Source organism: Myotis daubentonii, chromosome 16 (genome assembly GCF_963259705.1).
Source record: "Myotis daubentonii chromosome 16, mMyoDau2.1, whole genome shotgun sequence".
NCBI lineage: Eukaryota > Metazoa > Chordata > Mammalia > Chiroptera > Vespertilionidae > Myotis > Myotis daubentonii.
In genome coordinates, this window is record NC_081855.1 from 55,974,804 (window position 1) to 55,992,203 (window position 17,400).

Sequence of the window (17,400 nt, forward strand, 5' to 3'; positions counted from 1 at the left end):
TCGTGCACGGGAGTGTGCACAGGAGTGTGCACAGGAGTGTGCCGGGAGTGTGCACAGGGGTGTGCCCGGGAGTGTGCACAGGGGTGTGCCCAGGAGTGTGCCGGGAGTGTGCACAGGGGTGTGCCCGGGAGCGTGCACAGGGGTGTGCCCGGGGGCTCAGGGCTGTTCACGGTTTTGTCTACAGGAGAGGAGGCCACTCTGGACCAACGATGGGAGGATGGGAGCGTGTCCTGGGTGAGGATGCACAATCCAGGGGGTGTGTCTGAGGGCCTCGGAAGGGGGGTGGGGGGCGGGCACCATCTCCTGATAGGCTAGTCCAGGGTCAGCTGACTATGGCTCCGGCCAAATCCAGCCCCACCTATTTTTGTAAACAAGGTCTTACTGGAACTCAGCCAGGCCCACTCACTGGTCTATGCCGGGGCTACGTGGGGGCTACGCGGGGGGTGCTGTCCACGCAGGGCTGTGGAGCCAGAGCGCCTAAACTAGCTTCTGTCGCTCTTCGCAGAAAATGTTTGTGCCCCTCTGTCCCGGTCCCTGAGGGTGCAACTGGCAGACGAAACCCCACCCAGTGTGGGCTTTCCACGCGGCTGAGTCAGAGGTGGGGGGCGGGGGGGGGGTAGAAACTGACAGACACCCAGGTTCCCCACCAGAGGCAGCCCAGAGGGTCCGTCGCTCTCCTCCTCTTCCGCTCCTTCCTCCTTTGGTCTCCCCCCTTTCCTGTCTCACTCCCTTCCTGTCTTCCTCCAACTTATTAATATTCACTATACGAATGTCACTAAGAGCCCTAGCAGGTGGCCCAATGGATGGAGCACCAGCCCCCGGAACGAAGGGTCCTGGGGTCCATTCCGGTCAAGAGCACACCCCTCAGTTGCAGGCTCCAGCCCCAGCCCTGGACGGGCGCGTGCGGGAGGCAACCAATCGATGTGTCTCTCTCAGATCGATGTTTCCCTCTCCCCCCCTCCCTTCCACTCTCTCTAAAAATCAATAAAAAAATGCCCCCGGGTGAGGAGTCACAAAAAAGAACGTTACTGAGTGACATCCTGGCGGATGATGCTGGTCCCGTTGGTGTGAAGGACTGAGGGAGGTTCAGGTGACATCTCCGTGCAGGCGATGCCCTCTGCCACTGCCTGCCTGACCGTGGGGGCCCGCGAGTCCAGCGTTTATGGGTCTAAAGACCTCTGAGCACTGACTTGACCCGAACTCCTCCTCTGAGCTCGTGGCTCGGGGACACGCCTCTGCGCGCTGGGCCAAACCGGACCCGGACCCGCCCCCACCGGGCCTGCTTCCTCGCTGAGGGGCCCTCCCGGGTGGGACTCGGGCGGAGTGACGGGCCGGCGACGCAGACACAGTGGGTCTCACCCCTCGGTCCGTCCGGGCCCACAGCCGGAGGTCGGTGCTGTATTGACCGGGCGGCGCTAACACTGAAACTCCTGCAGGCGCCTCCTGGCTTGCTCGAGGAACTGCTTGTGCGACTTGCTTTGCTCCAAAATTTGCTCTTCAAGGTCACGGATCATCTGACTGTGCGTGGTGTCATTGTCGTCCTCCTCCTCGCTGCTGGCGGCCAGCGGGGATGTGGCCGGCGGGGCGGCGGTGCTGCGCTCACACCCCCCGGCCTCCTCCAGGTCCGGAGAGGGGGGCCCCGGGACGGGAGCCGGGACGTGAGCCGGGACGTGAGCGCTCATCTGTGGCCCCGTCTCCGCCTCCGTCTCCGTCTCCGTCATCTCCTCTCCTGGCTCCATCGGGGGCCGGCCCAGGGCTTCCCAGCTCAGCTGCGGGAGTTCGAGCACCTCCACCAGCTGCGGTCGCCACCTCTGCTCCCGGCTCTGCTTGGGCCAGGCCGGCTCCGAGCGGGCTCTGCCCACCTGTGCCGGCGGGCGAAGCTGCGACAGGAGCATGTCGGGGCGGGGCGGCTCCTGCCTGGGCCTGAGGCCGCACCAGAGCGGGCTCTCCTCCTCGGGGTGCGAGGCCAGGTACCCCTCGTCCGACAGCAGGGGCTCGACCAGCCTCCGGTACTGCCGGTCCTTGAGCTGGCACAGGAGCTCCTTCAGGTTGGTGCTGGGCACCGCGGGGCGGGCGTCCGCCTGGGCTGGCCCCGGGGCCAGCTCCATGAGCAGGTCGCCCGCCCGCCTCTCCCAGCAGGGCTCCCCCTGGCACCCGCACGGCTCAGGGAAGCCCAGCTCCTCGCTGGGGCACGTGTCCGCCCCCGGCCTGGCCTCCAGGTACGTCTTCAGCTTCCGGTTGGTACTGAACAGCTCTCTGAACACGGACTCCAGCTCCCTCTTCCACTTGCTCCCCTCCCGGCGTTGGGGTGGGGACACCGGGGGCGAGGGTCCCCTTCCGCAGGTCACGTCGACTGGCCACGGCGGTTCCGGATTGTCCTCCTGGCCCGGACCGTCGTTCTTTGGGCCCGGAGCCAGGCGAGCCGTCCTCGCCGGCGACCTCCTCCTGCCCGGGGCGCCGTCCCTCTCCCGGTCGCCCAGGAGCACGACGCCGCCCGCGGAAGCCCAGAGCGTCCCCATGTCCAGGTCTCCGCGCACCCGAGGGTCGGGACGGTGGCCACCGCCCGTCTTCCTCGAAGACCTCCGCTTCCCCTTACTCTTCTCGGGGGGACCCGGGGCAGGATGGGGCAGGCCCCCCGCCTTGCCGGCCCCCTTCTTCTCCGCACCCACCGCGGTCCTCCGGGACTTGAGCGGATAGGGCCGCAGTCGGACCAGGTCTTCCTGCCGGCGCTTCTCTCCTCTGGCGGCGGCTCTCTGCTTCCCCCGGGCCCTCAGCCGCCCGGTGGCTCCCCGCCGGGCCGGGCCCTGCAGGTCAGGCCGAGGCTCTACGGACCACCCGCCTCCCGCCCCCAGCAGATGCGCGATGTGCAGCCGGTCCAGGTCGCGGGCGCGCGGGTGGGGGGCCTCCGGCCAGCCCGACCTCAGCTCCTCGGCCCGGCGCTGAGGCTGCGGGCTCCTCCACGGCCCCGGGTCCGGCCTCCTCTGCACGGCCAGGCGGCCTTTCTCTGGGACCTGCGGCAACGTGTGTTTCTGCTTCGGAAGCAAGGCCTGGTCGCCGGGATGGGGACTCTGGTAAGCGGCTCTCTCTGCCCCCTGCTTCGCGTGGGAGATCTTGGAGGCCATGGTGTCGGAGGGACGCTGGTGGGAGCCGGGGGCCGAGGAGCCACAGATGCCACGGCTGTTCCACGTCAGGCCCGCGAGGGCAGGAGGGTGCCTGCCACTGCCCGGAGAGCGAGCACGGCCCTGGGGACAAGGCACACGGGCTCGGAATGAGGGGACAGGCTCCGACGAGTCCCTGCCACTCTCTCCCTCCACACACCTGCCCCCCCGCCTGCTCTCGGTCTCCCCCTTTCTGTCCTGCGCACCTGAAGGGCACTTCTCCACGGGGAACACGGGCAGGGTCCGGAGACATTTTTGGCGCAGCGGAGGCAGCTGCTGGGCAGCTCGTGGGCGAGGCCGGGGATGCTCTGAGCCTCCCGCAGGCCCAGGGCGGCCCCAGGCACTGGGCTCACGACCAAGAGTGATCCGAGCGTCCACAGCGCCAAGGGCGAGCGCCCTGTCCCACACTGACCTGTGAGGACTCCGGGGGCGTGGGGGGGGGGGGGCTGTGCAAGGGCGGGCCCCCAGGAGGGAGAGCTACTTATACATGGAGGGAGGGCCCGGCCCGCGCGGCTCAGTGGTTGAGCGTTGACCTATGAACCAGGAGGTTGTGGTTCAATTCCTGGTCAGGGGCGCATGTCCGGGTTGTGGGCTCCATCCCCAATTGGGGTCATGCAGGAGGCAGCTGATCCATGACGCTCTCTTATCATTGATGTTTCTCTCTCTCTCTCTCTCTTTCCTCTCCTCTCTGAAATCAATAAAGATTCTTTAAAAAAAAAAAAATAAAGGAGAATGGAGTGGAGGAGGAGGAGCCTGCTACTCAGGGTGTATGTGTGTGCAGGGAGTTGGAGAGACCTGTGCAGGTGTGGGGCGGGGGGAGGCGTGTGCGGGGGGAGAGGCATGTGTGTGCACGTGTGCGTGCAGGTGAGTCTGCGTGTGTGCACGTTTGGTACTAGAATCCGATGCAAACCAATCAGAGAGGAGACTAGACCGGAGTTACTTCTGTTGTCATGACTCCCAACTCTTTCCTCGTGGAATTCTCGAGGAGGACCCTCGGGCAGCAAGAAGGGACATGGGCTCAGGCCCGCCTGAGGGAGGGGGTGCGTTCACCCGAGAGCATGGCATCACGTGTGTCGGCCCCTGCCGCTGAGGTCAGCCAGCCTGCGGGCTAAGGAGGGGCTCCCTGGACGGCTGCCGTCTGCAGGGGGCGCCCCTCAGCTGCCCTGCCGGCCCTCACTTGGTCTGTGTGGAGCGGGCTGAGCCGTGGAGCAGAACCCGGGAGGCCCACAGGGGTCCCAGGGACCCCGGCTCAACCACGGAGCTGCCGTGGTGACTGCGCAGCTGCTCCGGGCACTCTTATGGTAACCTCTGAGGTGAGGCGCTGCTATCACCCTGGGTTCACAGGTGGGGAAACTGAGGCAGGGAGCGATGAAGAACCTGGACCTGGATCACACAGCTGGCAGGTGGCACCGACAGGCCCTCTGCCGCTTGGGTCAGTCCTTGACTGTCACCCGCCTCGGCTCGTCTCCTGCCGCCAGCTTTCGGGCAATCTGACCGTTTGGAATGGTGGGTCGTGTCTGACTCTACCAGGCTTCCCGCCACTATGACGAGAGCGGGGAGGGACAGGAAGCGGGCTCACCAAACACAGCGACTCAGGTTTCGACAAAGGTGCCAAAGCAACCAAATGGGGGGCCGCAGGGGATCATAGTTCCCCCCCAAAATGCTGCCAGGACCGCTGGCCACCCACGTGTGAAAACGATGATTCCAGACGCTTACGTCACCAGGGGCAGAATCACACCCCTTCCACAACAGTAACCCCAAAGTGGATCAGAGACCTTCCACGAGGTCTAAAGCCGCAGACGCTCGGAAGGGAACAGCAGTGCCCCTTCACGGCCCCTCAGGCCCAGACTTCTCAGGCACAGCACCGACGGCGCCAGGGACACGGGAAATCGATCAGCTGGGCACCCACTGACTTTACAAACCCTCGCGTTTCAAAGGACACCCCTGACCAGCGAAAAGACGAGGCACAGACTGGGAGGAAACAGCACAAATCACACGCCCAACAGAAGACCTGCGTCCGGGATACACACACCACTACCCTCCATCAGAACACCGCCAGCCCGTTCGGAACCGGCTAGACATCAAAACAGACCTTCGGCAGAGAAGACACGTGCGAGGCTGACAAGCCAGGCAAGAATGTTCAAGGTCAACAGGCACGAGAGAAGGGCTACCGGGAGCTACAATGAGAGGTGACCGCAGGCCGCCGGCACGGCTTCTATGAAAACCACAGCTGAGCCCGGCCGGTGTGGCTCAGTGGTTGAGCGTCCACCTACGAACCAGAAGGTCACAGTTGGATTCCCAGTCAAGGGCACGTGCCTGAGTTTTGGGCTTGATCCCCTGTAGGGGCCGTGCAGGAGGCAGCCGATCAGTGATTCTCTCTCATCATTGATGCTTCTACCTCTCTCTCCCTCTCCCTTCCTCTCTGAAATCAATAAAAATATATTATTAAAAAAACACACACAAAACAAACAGCCCATAAGTGCTGGTGAGGATGAAGGTTGCCGGAAGCCGGTCCATCCTTGCTGCTTGACACAGTCGCTGCAGGGAAGAAACATCTGCACAGCATATGTTCCAAGGGACCTGGCATATATGGCATACTGTTCTTAATATGTTTGTTCCCCTTCTTAGCGCTATGTGTTCTAACCGGGGCCACCTCCCCGAGAAAGGTTGTTTCCCCAGGTGGGGATGTTTCCCTGGAGTTAGGGATTAATGGGACTAAGGGAGGGAATAAACCAGTAAAACCCCCTAGTGTTACAGAAATACCGTGTACTACTTATGAGGAACTTAGACTAAGACTGTTAGCGATAAATTTGGGACTTGCTAGGCCCACACCCCCAGGGGTCTCTACCCAGCAGAGAAAGTGCCAAAGCCTATTATACCCCTAAAAACCTGCCGACGCAGGGCAGTCCCAAGGAAGACCACCAGCAAGGCTAAAAGGACATAACCTTTACTGAGGCCATAGAATAGGATAATCTCCTTCAGTTACTTCCTTATAGCTTAACGGTAGAGCAGTAGAATAGTGACTGGAATAGAGATAGCAAACTAGCCCTTATAACGGAACACAGAGACTAACCTTTAGAATAGAATGTAGAAACATAGACGATAGGTAAGATTAAAATCAACAGAGCTAGATAGAGATAAGATTTTTAGCAAAGGTCAGATAAGAAACTATAAACATAAAACAAGGAACTGTAGAAGGTCAAAGGAGGACCCCAAACATACCCTGATGTAACTGTAGAGGCATGCTTATAGAAGCGAGTAGTACAAATACAGCTGTGACAGGACAATAAAAAAGAACCTGACTATGCCGACCATCTGAACGCTGTCTCCGTGTCCTTCATTCTTCGCCGACGCCGTCCACACCTTTGGGAACCCCTGGACCGCTGGGGCTGGACCCCGGCAGAAGGTCAGAGCTGGGAGCCAGGATTTGTCCTCCCCTGACCTCGGACCCCCCCGTGACTGACAGGCGCTATGAGAGGGGCCCTGGTGCATGGACCTGTGTGCGTGCAACAGACCACCCTCCCCTTCGAGTGTTTTGCCTGCGCCTGGAAGGCAAGATCCAGCAGCGTTTCCCGAACCTCCCGGAGAGCCGGCTCTGGCTCTGGCACCCGTTGTCCTGGGTGAAGCCGCTGGTCCTAGGACCACACTTAGAGCGAAGCCGTGGACATGGTCTCTACTCTGCACCCGCATCTGGATCTGTCCCTCCTCACCGGCTCCTTTCCCAGCCGCTGAGCCCCTCCAAGAGCCTCTCAATCGGCCCCCCCCAAACCCACGCCTGACCCCGCCACAGCAACGGCCCCCGTTCAGCTACGTGACGTCAGCACCGGCACCATCTAGTCTCCAACAGCATCCGCAGGCCACCTGCACCAGTACCACCTGAGCGGCTAGTTGAAATGCAGATCCCAGGGCCCACCCCAGGCCAACCCTGTCACAGCCTCCGCGGGAGGCACCCGGGAACGCGCTCAGTTAACCATCTCCCGCAAGCGTGGGCCATCCCTGCCTGCGGGCTTGGGGACGTCCAGCAGGTCACGGTTCCACACCCCTTCCCAGCGGGCTGGCTGCCAGGCGCCTTGCCGGTCACATGCCCACACTCAGGAACAACATCCATCTGTACAGAGCCAGAACTGCACTCACCCAGTTCCTCTTCCTCAAACGGACACCCCCTCCCATCCCCACATGCCCAGCCCAGGTCCTGCTCCTCCTTCCACCACCGCGTCCCCCCCCCCCCCCCCCCCCCCCGCCTCACCAGCAACAGGGAAGCTGCTCTGGCCGGCGGCCCACACGCTCAGCGCCGGGGTGACACGGGTCGGCGTCTTTTTCCTTTGAAACACATAAAAATAGCTCGAAAAAGGCTCCCAGCAGCCCGGGCGGCCAGAGAGAGCACACTTGGTGTAATTAAAGCTGCTTTCCCAGCAAGCTTCGTCCCTCTGCCTCTGGGAGCACAGAGAACACAGCGGATGGGAACTTTGGGGAACTCTGGGCTATCTTTAGGATTGTAACGTGGGGAACAGCTAAAGGCATCTACGATGTACTCGTGGGGGAGGCAGGTCCATATGGAATAGTCTCTCTCAGCCACGTGACCCCGGGATATAATTTGGGTTTTTTAAGTTGACTTCTGCCAGCTTCCTGTGTCCTCCCTGGGGTGGCTTTCCGTCGGCCTGACGGCTCCCACCCGCCCTGACCGGCACCCACACGAAGCACCTTGTTAAAACCATGAGTGAGGGCCCGGCCGGTGTGGCTCCGTGGCTGAGCGTCAACCCATGAACCAGGAGGTCATGGTTCAATTCCTGGTCTGGGCACATGCCGGGGTGGGCAGGCTCCATGCCCAGTCGAGGGCGTGCAGGAGGCAGCCGATCAGTGATTCTCTCTCATCACTGATGTTTCTCTCCTTCTCTCCCTTCCTCTCTCTGAAATTAATTTCTTTTTTAAAGCTTTAAAAACAACAACTGTAAGAGTGGATAGTCTGGGGCACCGATGGCTCTTCCAGCCCAGTCCGTGAGTGTGGAACCGGATCTCATCAGTCCCGGAGGCGGCGCCCACAGCACACATTTCCCAGGGGCTGGGAAGCGAGCCTCCGGCTCAGGGTGCTAACAGGCCGCACACCTGCCGGGTCGCACGAGACAAAGGCAATGGGACACACCTACACTCACAGGGGGACCCAGAGCCACCAGGCCGTGCCGGTGCAAAGGGGGTGGAGGTCTGCGGAAGCAAGAAGGCCCGAGGGCTGGAGCTGCTGAGCCGGGAGTCGGCGGGGACCACCAAGAGGCAGTGTGGTCGCTACCTGCGCTGACAGAAATGCCTAGAACAGGTCGGGGAAGCCCTTAGCACAATGCCTGGCCCACCAGGTGGCTCAGTCAATGTCAAGCACCGCCGAGACGTGAAGGAAAAGGCCAGACCCGCCCGCCAGGGGCTGTCAGCCGGCGCGCGCCTAGCGAACTTTAAACAGGCAAGAGGTGCCAGCAGCTGGCACCACCCAACCGTACAACGTCACGGGGGTCGTTTCAAGATCAGAATATACCTCCCGGGGTGCTTAGGAAGTGACCTGATTAGAAATATACACGAGAACTTCGGCGTTACTACACGAGGAAAAAACCCGATTACGGAGAGCTGTGTCTTCCCAGACAGGAGGCAGGAAAGGCAGAGGTGAGGCCGGGAGGAGGGGCTGCAGCCTCAAGAATGAAAAAGCAAACAAAAAAGCTGTCATAGGAAGATAAGCCCTAAGGAACCAAGAATGTTTTGGGAGGGGCTTGCGGGTGATAGAAAAGTCTAGGATGGCATACCGGGATGGTGAAGAGTATCAACTAACTGTGTGACCCAGGGTAAGTTTCTTAACTCTGGGTGCCTCAGTTTGCTCATCTGTAAATTGGGAATAATAGTAGCAACATCCGTCTATACAGATGCCAGCACTCGTACCCACATGCCTGGCGAGCTGTCTGAGGAGGCGGGGGTACTTACTGTGCGTGCCTCCAGATGACCGAGTGAGACCACCGAGGGCACATCAGCGAGGCAGGAACTGGCTGGATGGAAAGAAGCACTTTCTCTGGGGCTGTGCTGAAATCATTGGGCTGCGATGGTAGGTAGTGTGACACCCATCACTGGAGGCATCCAAGCCAAGCCCAGATAAAACAAACATCAGAAACATTTAAAACCTTTTCTCGGAATGCTAGCCTCTAAAAAGACGCTCTGTGACACCCAGCGTGCTGCCCAGAGCCTCCGCTTTCGGCCACTTCCCGGCTCTCAGCTAAGTTCTGGGGTGGCGGGCGGTCCCTCAAGCCGGCTGGGTGCTGACGGGCAGCATCAGAATCACCTGGGCGGGGGCGGTCACGGCAGAACAGGGTCACCTCGCCAGGCCCTCAGCAGGGTCCCCACCGCATCCCGGGTGGGGCTTGGGCTAACGGTCTCCTGACCACAGACAGGGCTCCGGGACAGTCCTCGGGGGCCGAGGTGGCCAGGCAGGCAGCCTCGGGGGACGAGCCCGGGTCACCATGGCTCCTTATCCCCGGACCAGCTTCACAGAGACACACACGAGGCACAGGGTCCCCACACTACGGGAGACACCCGGCTACCAGGCGGGCCGCTGACGGCCGAGCCAACTGGCGGCTTCCTACCTGTCTCCTCCTGTCAATCATCAGGGTCCCTCGGACCTTACAGACCCCAGACCTCCCGCCTGGGTCAGGGGTCCCCACTAGTGACAGCTGCCGTGCCTCAGCTTCCATCTTCCACTCAGCCACACGCATCCCCAACCCCGCCCCTCCATCCTTCCCGGGCGAGGTGCGTGCGGAGAGCCCCCGGGTGCAGGGACTTGCAAGTCCGCCGCCTCTGAACAGGAGGCCGGAGGCCCTGACCGGCCACATCCCAAGGGCCTGTCAGGAGCCTCGCCAAACAGCTGGGCACAGAGAGAACCCGTCCCCGCAGCAGCTCGGGGCTGGACACCACGGGAACCTCACCCTGGGCTGTTCTGCCTGGGGTCCCGGGCCACGGACCCAGGCTGGCTGGAATGGCAGCTCCCACCTCCTCTGGCAGCCCTTGTCCGCCCAGCTGGTGAACTGGGGCGGGCCGCTGCCATGGCAACGGCAGAGCTGCTGTGCTGTGACATCAGAGCAGGGGTGAAGTCAGGGACAGGGACGAGCCAGCCAGAGCGCCAGCCCTCAGGACACCTGTGGCGGGTCCACCGTCCTAAGGATTTGGCTCAAACAGCTGAGCAGCGGGACGGCCAACACCGGGCACCATGGAGGCCCCGGGCACGAGGGCCTGGCAGCCAGACAGCCCCCCGCCCTCCCTGGGGACGGCGCTCCTCGTCGGGGTGGCGCTCCTCTGAGCTGTCGCATTTCAAGGTCACAGCTCGCCACTCCTTTTCCCGCAGGGGGAGCATCTGTTCCCACTCGGGTCGGGGACAGGTGAGCCAGCGGGGGGCAGAGGACAGGGGAACCCTGGCCCAGGCCCCCGTGGTGCGCCCCGCCCCCCACAAAAGAAGGACCACACCTGACCTGTGTCTCGGGCGAGGGGCACCGTCCATCAAGCTAACCGTTAAGAAACGTAACTGGGGAGCAGCCTGTGGCCCCCAAGAAGGCAGAGCAAACCCATCTCAAGGCCTGCTTCCTGGGGAGTCCACGCAGGAACTGGGCTGCGGTGTGGGCATGGAGGGCGTGGCGTCTCCGGGGAGCTGACCCTGGGACAGAGCCTTCGTCTAGGGCCAGAAGGGGCCATGGCCAGGTCACGTGGCCCCTGACTCCTCATAGAGCAGAAGGCATCCCCCTCAACCTGTCCACCCCCACCAGTGTCTGGGTCCCTCTTGGCCTGAGAGACACCGAGTGTGTGCCTGCTCCTTGCCCGGAGAAGGCCCGGTCCCTCTGCCTCCAGCACGGTCTCGTGTGGCCACCCTCCAGCAAGGGACACGTTCTGGGGGAGGACACGGTGGCAGTCACAACCTATAGCCCCCTGGGCCCCGGCGGCCTCTGGGCCGTCCCTCCTCTCCAGGTGGCTCCTGGCGGATGGCAGTGTCCGGCCACTTCCGCCTTCTGCCCTCAGTTAATTCTCAGCGGGGAGAGGGCTTCTCCCGGGGCCTCGGACGGGCTCAGCCGAGTCTGGGAAGGTGGCCGGGCCTGGCGAGGCTGCCAGGAGAGCTCAGCCACGGTGCCCTCAGGCTCTGGAGCCCAGAAAATGTGGGCAGAGTCGCTGCACCTTTGGGGTCCCTGCGGAGAAGGGATCATTCCCCCCCCCCCGGGTCCCCCTGCTCTGGAAAGCGGGGAGCGGGTAAGCAGGGGCGAGGCGAGCTGCCCAGGGGAAGTTTTCCTAAAGAACCAGAGAGCAATGATTCGTCTCTGGGGCTCGGGGGCTCTGAGGCTCGGGGGGCCCTGGGGTCCGTGCTGTCTGAACCCTGCGGCAGCTGTGGCTGCGCCACGAGTGAGCTCGCCTCCCAGCAGGAGCTTGTTTACAACTGGCGGCGATTGGCGGTCTGCCAAGCCCCGAGGGCCGGCCAAGGTCGGGAGGCCGAGGGCCATCACGTGCCTGTGCTGGTGAGGAACTGGGAAGGACACGCGGCCGCCGAGGCCCAGGCAGAAACCCACCTCCCGAGCCTCGTCTCCGACATGACCCGAGGCCCGTCCCCCGCGTGGTGCAATATCAGCAGCCGCCGGGACCGCACCCAGAACCACGGAACTGGACACGGAAACCGGGGCCTGCACGGCGGGTGTGACCCCCCAACGGAGCTGGTTAAAGCCTGGCCGGTCTCTCATCCCGAACAAAGCCGCCACCGCTCTCCTTCCCACCCCGAGGCCTTAACTCGCTCACGGCTCACGCGCATCACAGAGGGTTCGGCCAGCGCAGAGCAGCAGCAGAAAATCACCGCCTGGCTCCCCGCCGCCTGGACCCTCAAGGGACACGCTCCCCGCCCCCCTCTGTCCACACGGAAATGCGCGCACAAAGCAGCCCAGAGAATCATCACCAGACAAACCAGGAAAGGGTCATCTCTGAGGGGGGTGGAGGGGGGGCTGCTGGGACCAAAGAGACAGGTGCGGGGAGTGGCAGCGTGCTGTCCTGGCCTGGCTGCGCTGCTAACTTCCGCTGACAGCGTGCACTCAGTCCGGGGGGAGAGACGACGTCGAACGCGGGAAACCTCAGCCTGAGCCGATACCTCGGACATGTTCCTCGGTCACAAGCACAGGCCTACCACGCTGGCGAGACGACGGCTTGTGTTCTGCTGTCAGGATAGAGCCCCTCTTACTTAGCTCATCGCCAAGGGACAGGACACCTCACACACCAGGCCAGCCCGCAGGAACTTCCCTGCCCCGGACTCTGCACCCTTCACCCACCCGCTCCCCAGGCCCCCGCCCACCCCCAGCCACACGTGGACCAGGCCCCTCTCTGTTAACCCCCTCTCACTTTAAAACAGTCCTCTTACTCTACCTGCTCACAGTGTGACCCCGAGCAAGTTGCTCACTGCCTGGGCCTCAGTCTGATCGTCTGTGAAATGGGGGTAAGAACGGAGAATTAACTGAGTTAACGCCAGGAATGTGCGGGGTGCGGTTCCAAGCACTTGGCACTGAACCATGACAGCTGTGGTCACTGTCCTTACTGCCAGCGTCGTTTTCCCTTCACCGAACATCACAACATCTCTCCTCACCGCCCCGCCCCCCCCCGCGCCCCCTCACCCCGGCTGCTTCTCGGCCTCCCTCTTAGAGGCACCAGGACTCGGCTTGTGGCTCTCCCAGCTCCCCTACTGTGTGCTAACCATGCCGGCCCCCGGGCTGGGTGATGAGCACATGCCCACCCACAGCCCCTCGGTACAGATCAGTGGGTCTGCCTCACGACTGGGGTGGCTGTGGGCCCCTCCCCCGTAAGCCTGGGCGTCGCCGACACCCCTGTTCTCCATGTGCTCAAACCTCACCCAAAATCCGCACCAGTGTTATCTGCCTGACAAAGACGGCCGGACAGTGGAGCAGAGACAGGTGACCGAGCCCCCTGCAGCTCACGGATCCCTGGCCAGGACTGGACGCCCATTCCAGGGGGCAGAGCGGGTCCCAGGCAGGGCTCCGTGTCCTCAGATCACAGACAGGGAGGGAGCTGTGGTGCCAGGAGAACTCCCCTACAGCCTGCCACCCCACTGTACCCCCCCTCACCCCCCCCGCAGCTCTTCCCTCTCCTGGTCTCCCAACCCCAGGAGCTGCCAGCAGCTCACTCCCTGTCCCTCCCCAGAGAACACATCATCACAGGCACACAGGCACACTGTCCTGTCCCCCTGCCGGCCCCTCCCACCCTCTCCCCACCTCCCATCCAAACCCTGTGCCTGCAGATCCCGGGAATGCGTGTCACCGTGGCTCACGGCGACTCTGTTCAGTATTTTCCGAAGCACACGGAATCTGACGCGCTCTGTACGGGGCCCTGGCGGGGGGGAGGGGCCTGCAGGGCTCCTGCCCACCCTGACCCACACGGTTTTAAACCCACATCCTCACTGGCATGGGTGTCTGGCGCTCCCCTCCTGAGGGCGGGGACAGTGCCTGCTGCTTCCACACATCCCCCGCCCGACATCCAACCCAGGATGCACAAAACCCAGATCGATTCTGCACTTTGCAGGAGTCGCCACCTCACGTGGCCCCGTGCCCTCAAGGCCTGACTCAACTCAAAGGAATCCCATCTGCCTGCTTCTTCCCGATGTGTGTCATGTAGGGGGAACCACAGAGCCACTTGTGAGTGCATGTGTGGGGTGGCCACTGGCCCCATCCGTGCATGCGTGAGGCTGGCTGGCTCAGGAGGCCAGCGGGTGGCCTTGGGCATCGCTACTCAGGCCGGAAGGGAGACTTTATTCTCTGGATCCAGAGACTGGCCCGGGCACCAGGGCGCCCAGCCCCTCACTGCGGGCCGCCTGCACCGTGGTCCCGGGGTTTGCCGTGGAGGGTGAGGGACTCCATTAGAGGGAGGGAAGCGGGCCAGCCACACATTTGCGCAGGGAGCAGGGGCTCCTGGGAGCCCCGAGCACCTCTCACCACCTCCTTCACCCTGTATCTCACAACCTCATTATGAGCTCTTTGCAGATCAGAGTCCCCATCCTGCCAGCGGCCAGAACTGGGGGACCCCTTCCGGGGAGCCTCCGGCTGACAAGCCTGTGACTTGAGCCATGGCCTCTCACAGATACCAAGCCATGCAACAAAGCTGCATCCGCCTACTATGAGAGGCCAGCACCTGCACTCAGGTCCGCCTTCAGCACCCCCAGGCGCACAGGCCACGCCCTCTCCCAGACCCCAGGCCGAAGCTCTGGCGGCACAGTAGCTCCTGTGCCGCTTTTAAAACTACAAAAGCTGAGGTCTGGGGACCCAGGCCTGAGTGACCTTTATTTTTAATGTTTTATTGATTTCAGAGAGGAAGAGAGATAGAAACATCCATCATGAGAGAGAATCATGGACCGGCTGCCTCCTGCACGACCCCACTGGGGATCAAGCCCACAACCTGGGCCGGTGCCCTGACCGAGAATTGAACCGTGGCCTCCGGGTTCATAGGTCGAGTGAGAGTGACCCCAGGCAGTTCTGCTCCCCACTAGAGTGGGGGATCAGAGGACGTGGAGAACCTGTGCCCCTTCAAGGAGAAGTGACGTGGAAAGGCCACTGGCTGCCTTCCCCGGGAGGCTACCCCGGGCCGCCTGAGCACAGAAGGGCCGAGTGTGGAACACGCCGGGCAGCCAGGCTCAGATTGCACCCTGCACAGCTCATGTCCAACCAGACCTGGGACGGAGGCCTTATTTGGAAACAGGGTCTTTGCAGATGTGATCAAGTTAAGATGAGGTCATGCTGGATGTGGGTGGGCCCTAGTGCAGTGACTGGTGCCCTTAAAGGAAGGGGGAGATGTGGACACACACACCCCAGGAGGCCCGTGGAGACGAAGCAGGGAGGGCAGTGATGCGCCTACAGGCCCAGGACCGCCAGGAGGCGGCGCCCCCGGGAGCGGAGACGGCCTGTAACCAGTCCTCCCTCGGAGCCTCCGAAGGAACCAGCCCTGCCCATCCTTATTGCAGACCTAAACTTCGAGAATCCGTTCCTGCTGGTTTCAGCGTGTCGCCCCCCACCCCGCTCCTGCCCCAGGAACCTAACACTCCGGCGTCGGCAGGCCCCAGGCCTGGCGCTGGGATGGGGTTAAGTTTTAGCTGCAGGAGGATTCTGATGCGATGATTTGGACGCTAACGCCAGGAGGTCCGGCGAAGGAGAGTCATACACAAAGCAAGGAGGAGGGCCGCACACCCTGCAGCTCCCAGACCCGGCCCCTGGCTGCCCTGGGTCCACACCCCAAGCAGAAACAGCCCCAGCCCCACGGGGCAAGCGCCAGGGGCTGGTCACGCTGAGTGGTCCCACTCCGCTGCCGCGAGCCAAGCCCAGGAGCCCAGGAGCCATGATGCCTCCCGGCCTCAGCCTGACTGCCCCATACCCTCCGCTCAGAAACTTGGCTTCTCTCCTAGCCAAGGGGCCTGGACCCCTAGGGGACACCCCGTGGGAAGGCTGATCCTGGCTCCCCCTCGAATCGTGCTGAGCTCCAAACAGACCTACTTCTCCCAAATCGGACTTTTTGAGCAAACGACTCCTCAAACACACACCCCACGCTCAGGTGGCCTGGGCCACGGGAGGCCCACAGGTGGGAGCGCCTGAAGGCCTCCCGGGCTAGGCAGCAGAGGCAGCTTAAAGAGCCAACTGGGGAGCCGCGGGGAGCCGCAGGGAGCCACGGCGGTGTGGGGAGTCCAGGGGGGCACGGCTGACAACAGGAGAAACCCAGAAAAGCCAGCGTGGGGTCTGAGCAGCTGAGGGCAGCCCAGCGCCGCCACCTCCGGCCCGGAGAGGAGGAGCAGGACCTACACCTGTTGAGAAGCCGGAGGGAGCCGCGGGGCCACCTGTGGTGCAGGGTCCTCCTGACCCGGCCCCAGGACAGCCTGGCTGACCTCCACCTGGGCTGTGAGGCCTGCAGACCCGGATGGAAGCCTCAGGGTCCCTCGGGGTCCCCGCTGGCTCCCCGCCATGCCGCCACCCCTCTCTGGCCGGAACAAATGACTGGGCTCCTCCTCCCTCGCTAGCGCCCACCTCTGAAGGGCCAGGAGTCCTGAGGGTATGACCCCTCCCCCCCAGCTGCCCTGCCTCTCAAGCCACCAAGTCTGTAGCTTTTGTGGATGTCGGATAAAGTGGTCCCCCGCGGCCAGCCACTTAAGGACCCTCCTTCCTGTCCAGCCCTGGGTGCAATGCCGCCTGGCAGGGCCGTCCTGAGCAGCCCCCCTGAGCCTGCCCAGGGGAGGGACGCATCCATCTGCCCCCGCCCCCCCACACACATAATCCAGCGACCCCCAAATGGGGCCGGTGGAAGAGGCCTACAGAGAGAGCCATTCCCCACCCGGCCCCAAGCCCCGAGGAGCCCAGCTGCCATCTCAGATGTGCAAGTTTCTTCGCGGATCCCCAGCCCTCCAGCCACCAGGCCAGGGCTCCCCTCCACTCGCACACGCTGTGTCTCGCACACGCTGTGTCCCCCACTCTCCCCGCCCCCGCGCTGGCATCCCGGGCCGCTCCGCCTGCCAAAACCCAACCCGGGCCCTGGCTCCCCGTCCCGGGCTGGAGCTGCAGCGGAATTTCGGTGGAATTTTGAGGTTGGGAAGCATTCGCTGGAGGGAGAGGGAGGGCGTGGAGGCAGGGGAAGAAAGTGCGATTCTGGCGTCAACTTGCAGGATTGGAGCGGGCGCTCAGGGCCGGGCGGCGGGCGGTGGGCAGACGGGGTGCCCGCGAGCCCGCGGGGGGTCCCGCGCGCCCCGCGGGGGGCCCACGGGGCCGGGGCGGTCGCCGTCCTTACCTACATCTGCATTGCAAAACGCCTGTTGCGGGTGCACCGGGGAGCAGCTGCAGGCGTCGGCCCGGCGGAGCAGCGTCCCCACCAGCAGGAGGCCGAGCGCGAGCGGCAGGCTGCGGGCCGCGGCGCCCATGGCGGGCGGGGGCGCGGGCCGGGGGCGCGGGCGAGGGGCTCGGCCGCTGCCGCCGGGGTTCGGGGCGCTCCCTCCTGGGCGGGCTGGGGCGCGCGGTCTCGCTGCGCTCCTGGGCGCGCCCTGCACACCCGGCCCGCACTCGCCCGCACAAACTTTCTCGGGTCTGTGTCACGGGGGAGGCGTGGGGACGGCGGGGGCGCGGCTGGCGAGCGGAGAAGAAAGGATGGGGGGCGGCGAGGCGAGCGGCGCAGCCCGAGTTCCGGCTCCTCGTCTGCCTCCGGGGCCGTGTGCGCTGCGGGCTCG

The 17,400-nt window shown here is 63.5% G+C and overlaps 2 protein-coding genes across 4 annotated transcripts in view; both read right to left on the reverse strand.

The window, feature by feature from the left end:
• The window catches only part of TIMP2 (TIMP metallopeptidase inhibitor 2), a 32,453-nt gene extending 15,053 nt beyond the window's left edge, over positions 1–17,400 (reverse strand). The window contains exon 1 of the mRNA XM_059671428.1: positions 16,968–17,400. Coding sequence (XP_059527411.1) covers positions 16,968–17,097 — 130 coding nt within the window. The 5' untranslated portion in view covers positions 17,098–17,400. The remainder of the gene's footprint in view (positions 1–16,967) is intronic.
• Positions 712–12,457, reverse strand: CEP295NL (CEP295 N-terminal like). Of its 3 annotated transcripts, none has more exons than XM_059671409.1 (3): positions 11,949–12,457; positions 9,114–9,253; positions 712–3,242 (listed from the first exon to the last, which is right to left on the reverse strand). In XM_059671409.1, the coding sequence occupies exon 3, from the start codon at positions 3,120–3,122 to the stop codon at positions 1,416–1,418; it is 1,707 nt and encodes a 568-aa protein (XP_059527392.1). In that variant the 5' UTR covers positions 3,123–3,242; positions 9,114–9,253; positions 11,949–12,457; the 3' UTR covers positions 712–1,415. The 3 variants fall into 3 exon arrangements, with proteins under 3 accessions (XP_059527392.1, XP_059527393.1, XP_059527391.1); XM_059671410.1 differs by lacking the exon at positions 11,949–12,457 and adding an exon at positions 10,106–10,432; XM_059671408.1 differs by lacking the exon at positions 11,949–12,457 and having other exon boundaries at positions 9,114–10,432.

Coding starts and splice junctions, on each gene's coding strand:
- CEP295NL (XM_059671409.1), bottom strand. CDS start 3,122: ATGGCCTCCAAGATCTCCCACGCGAAGCAGGGGGCAGAGAGAGCCGCT.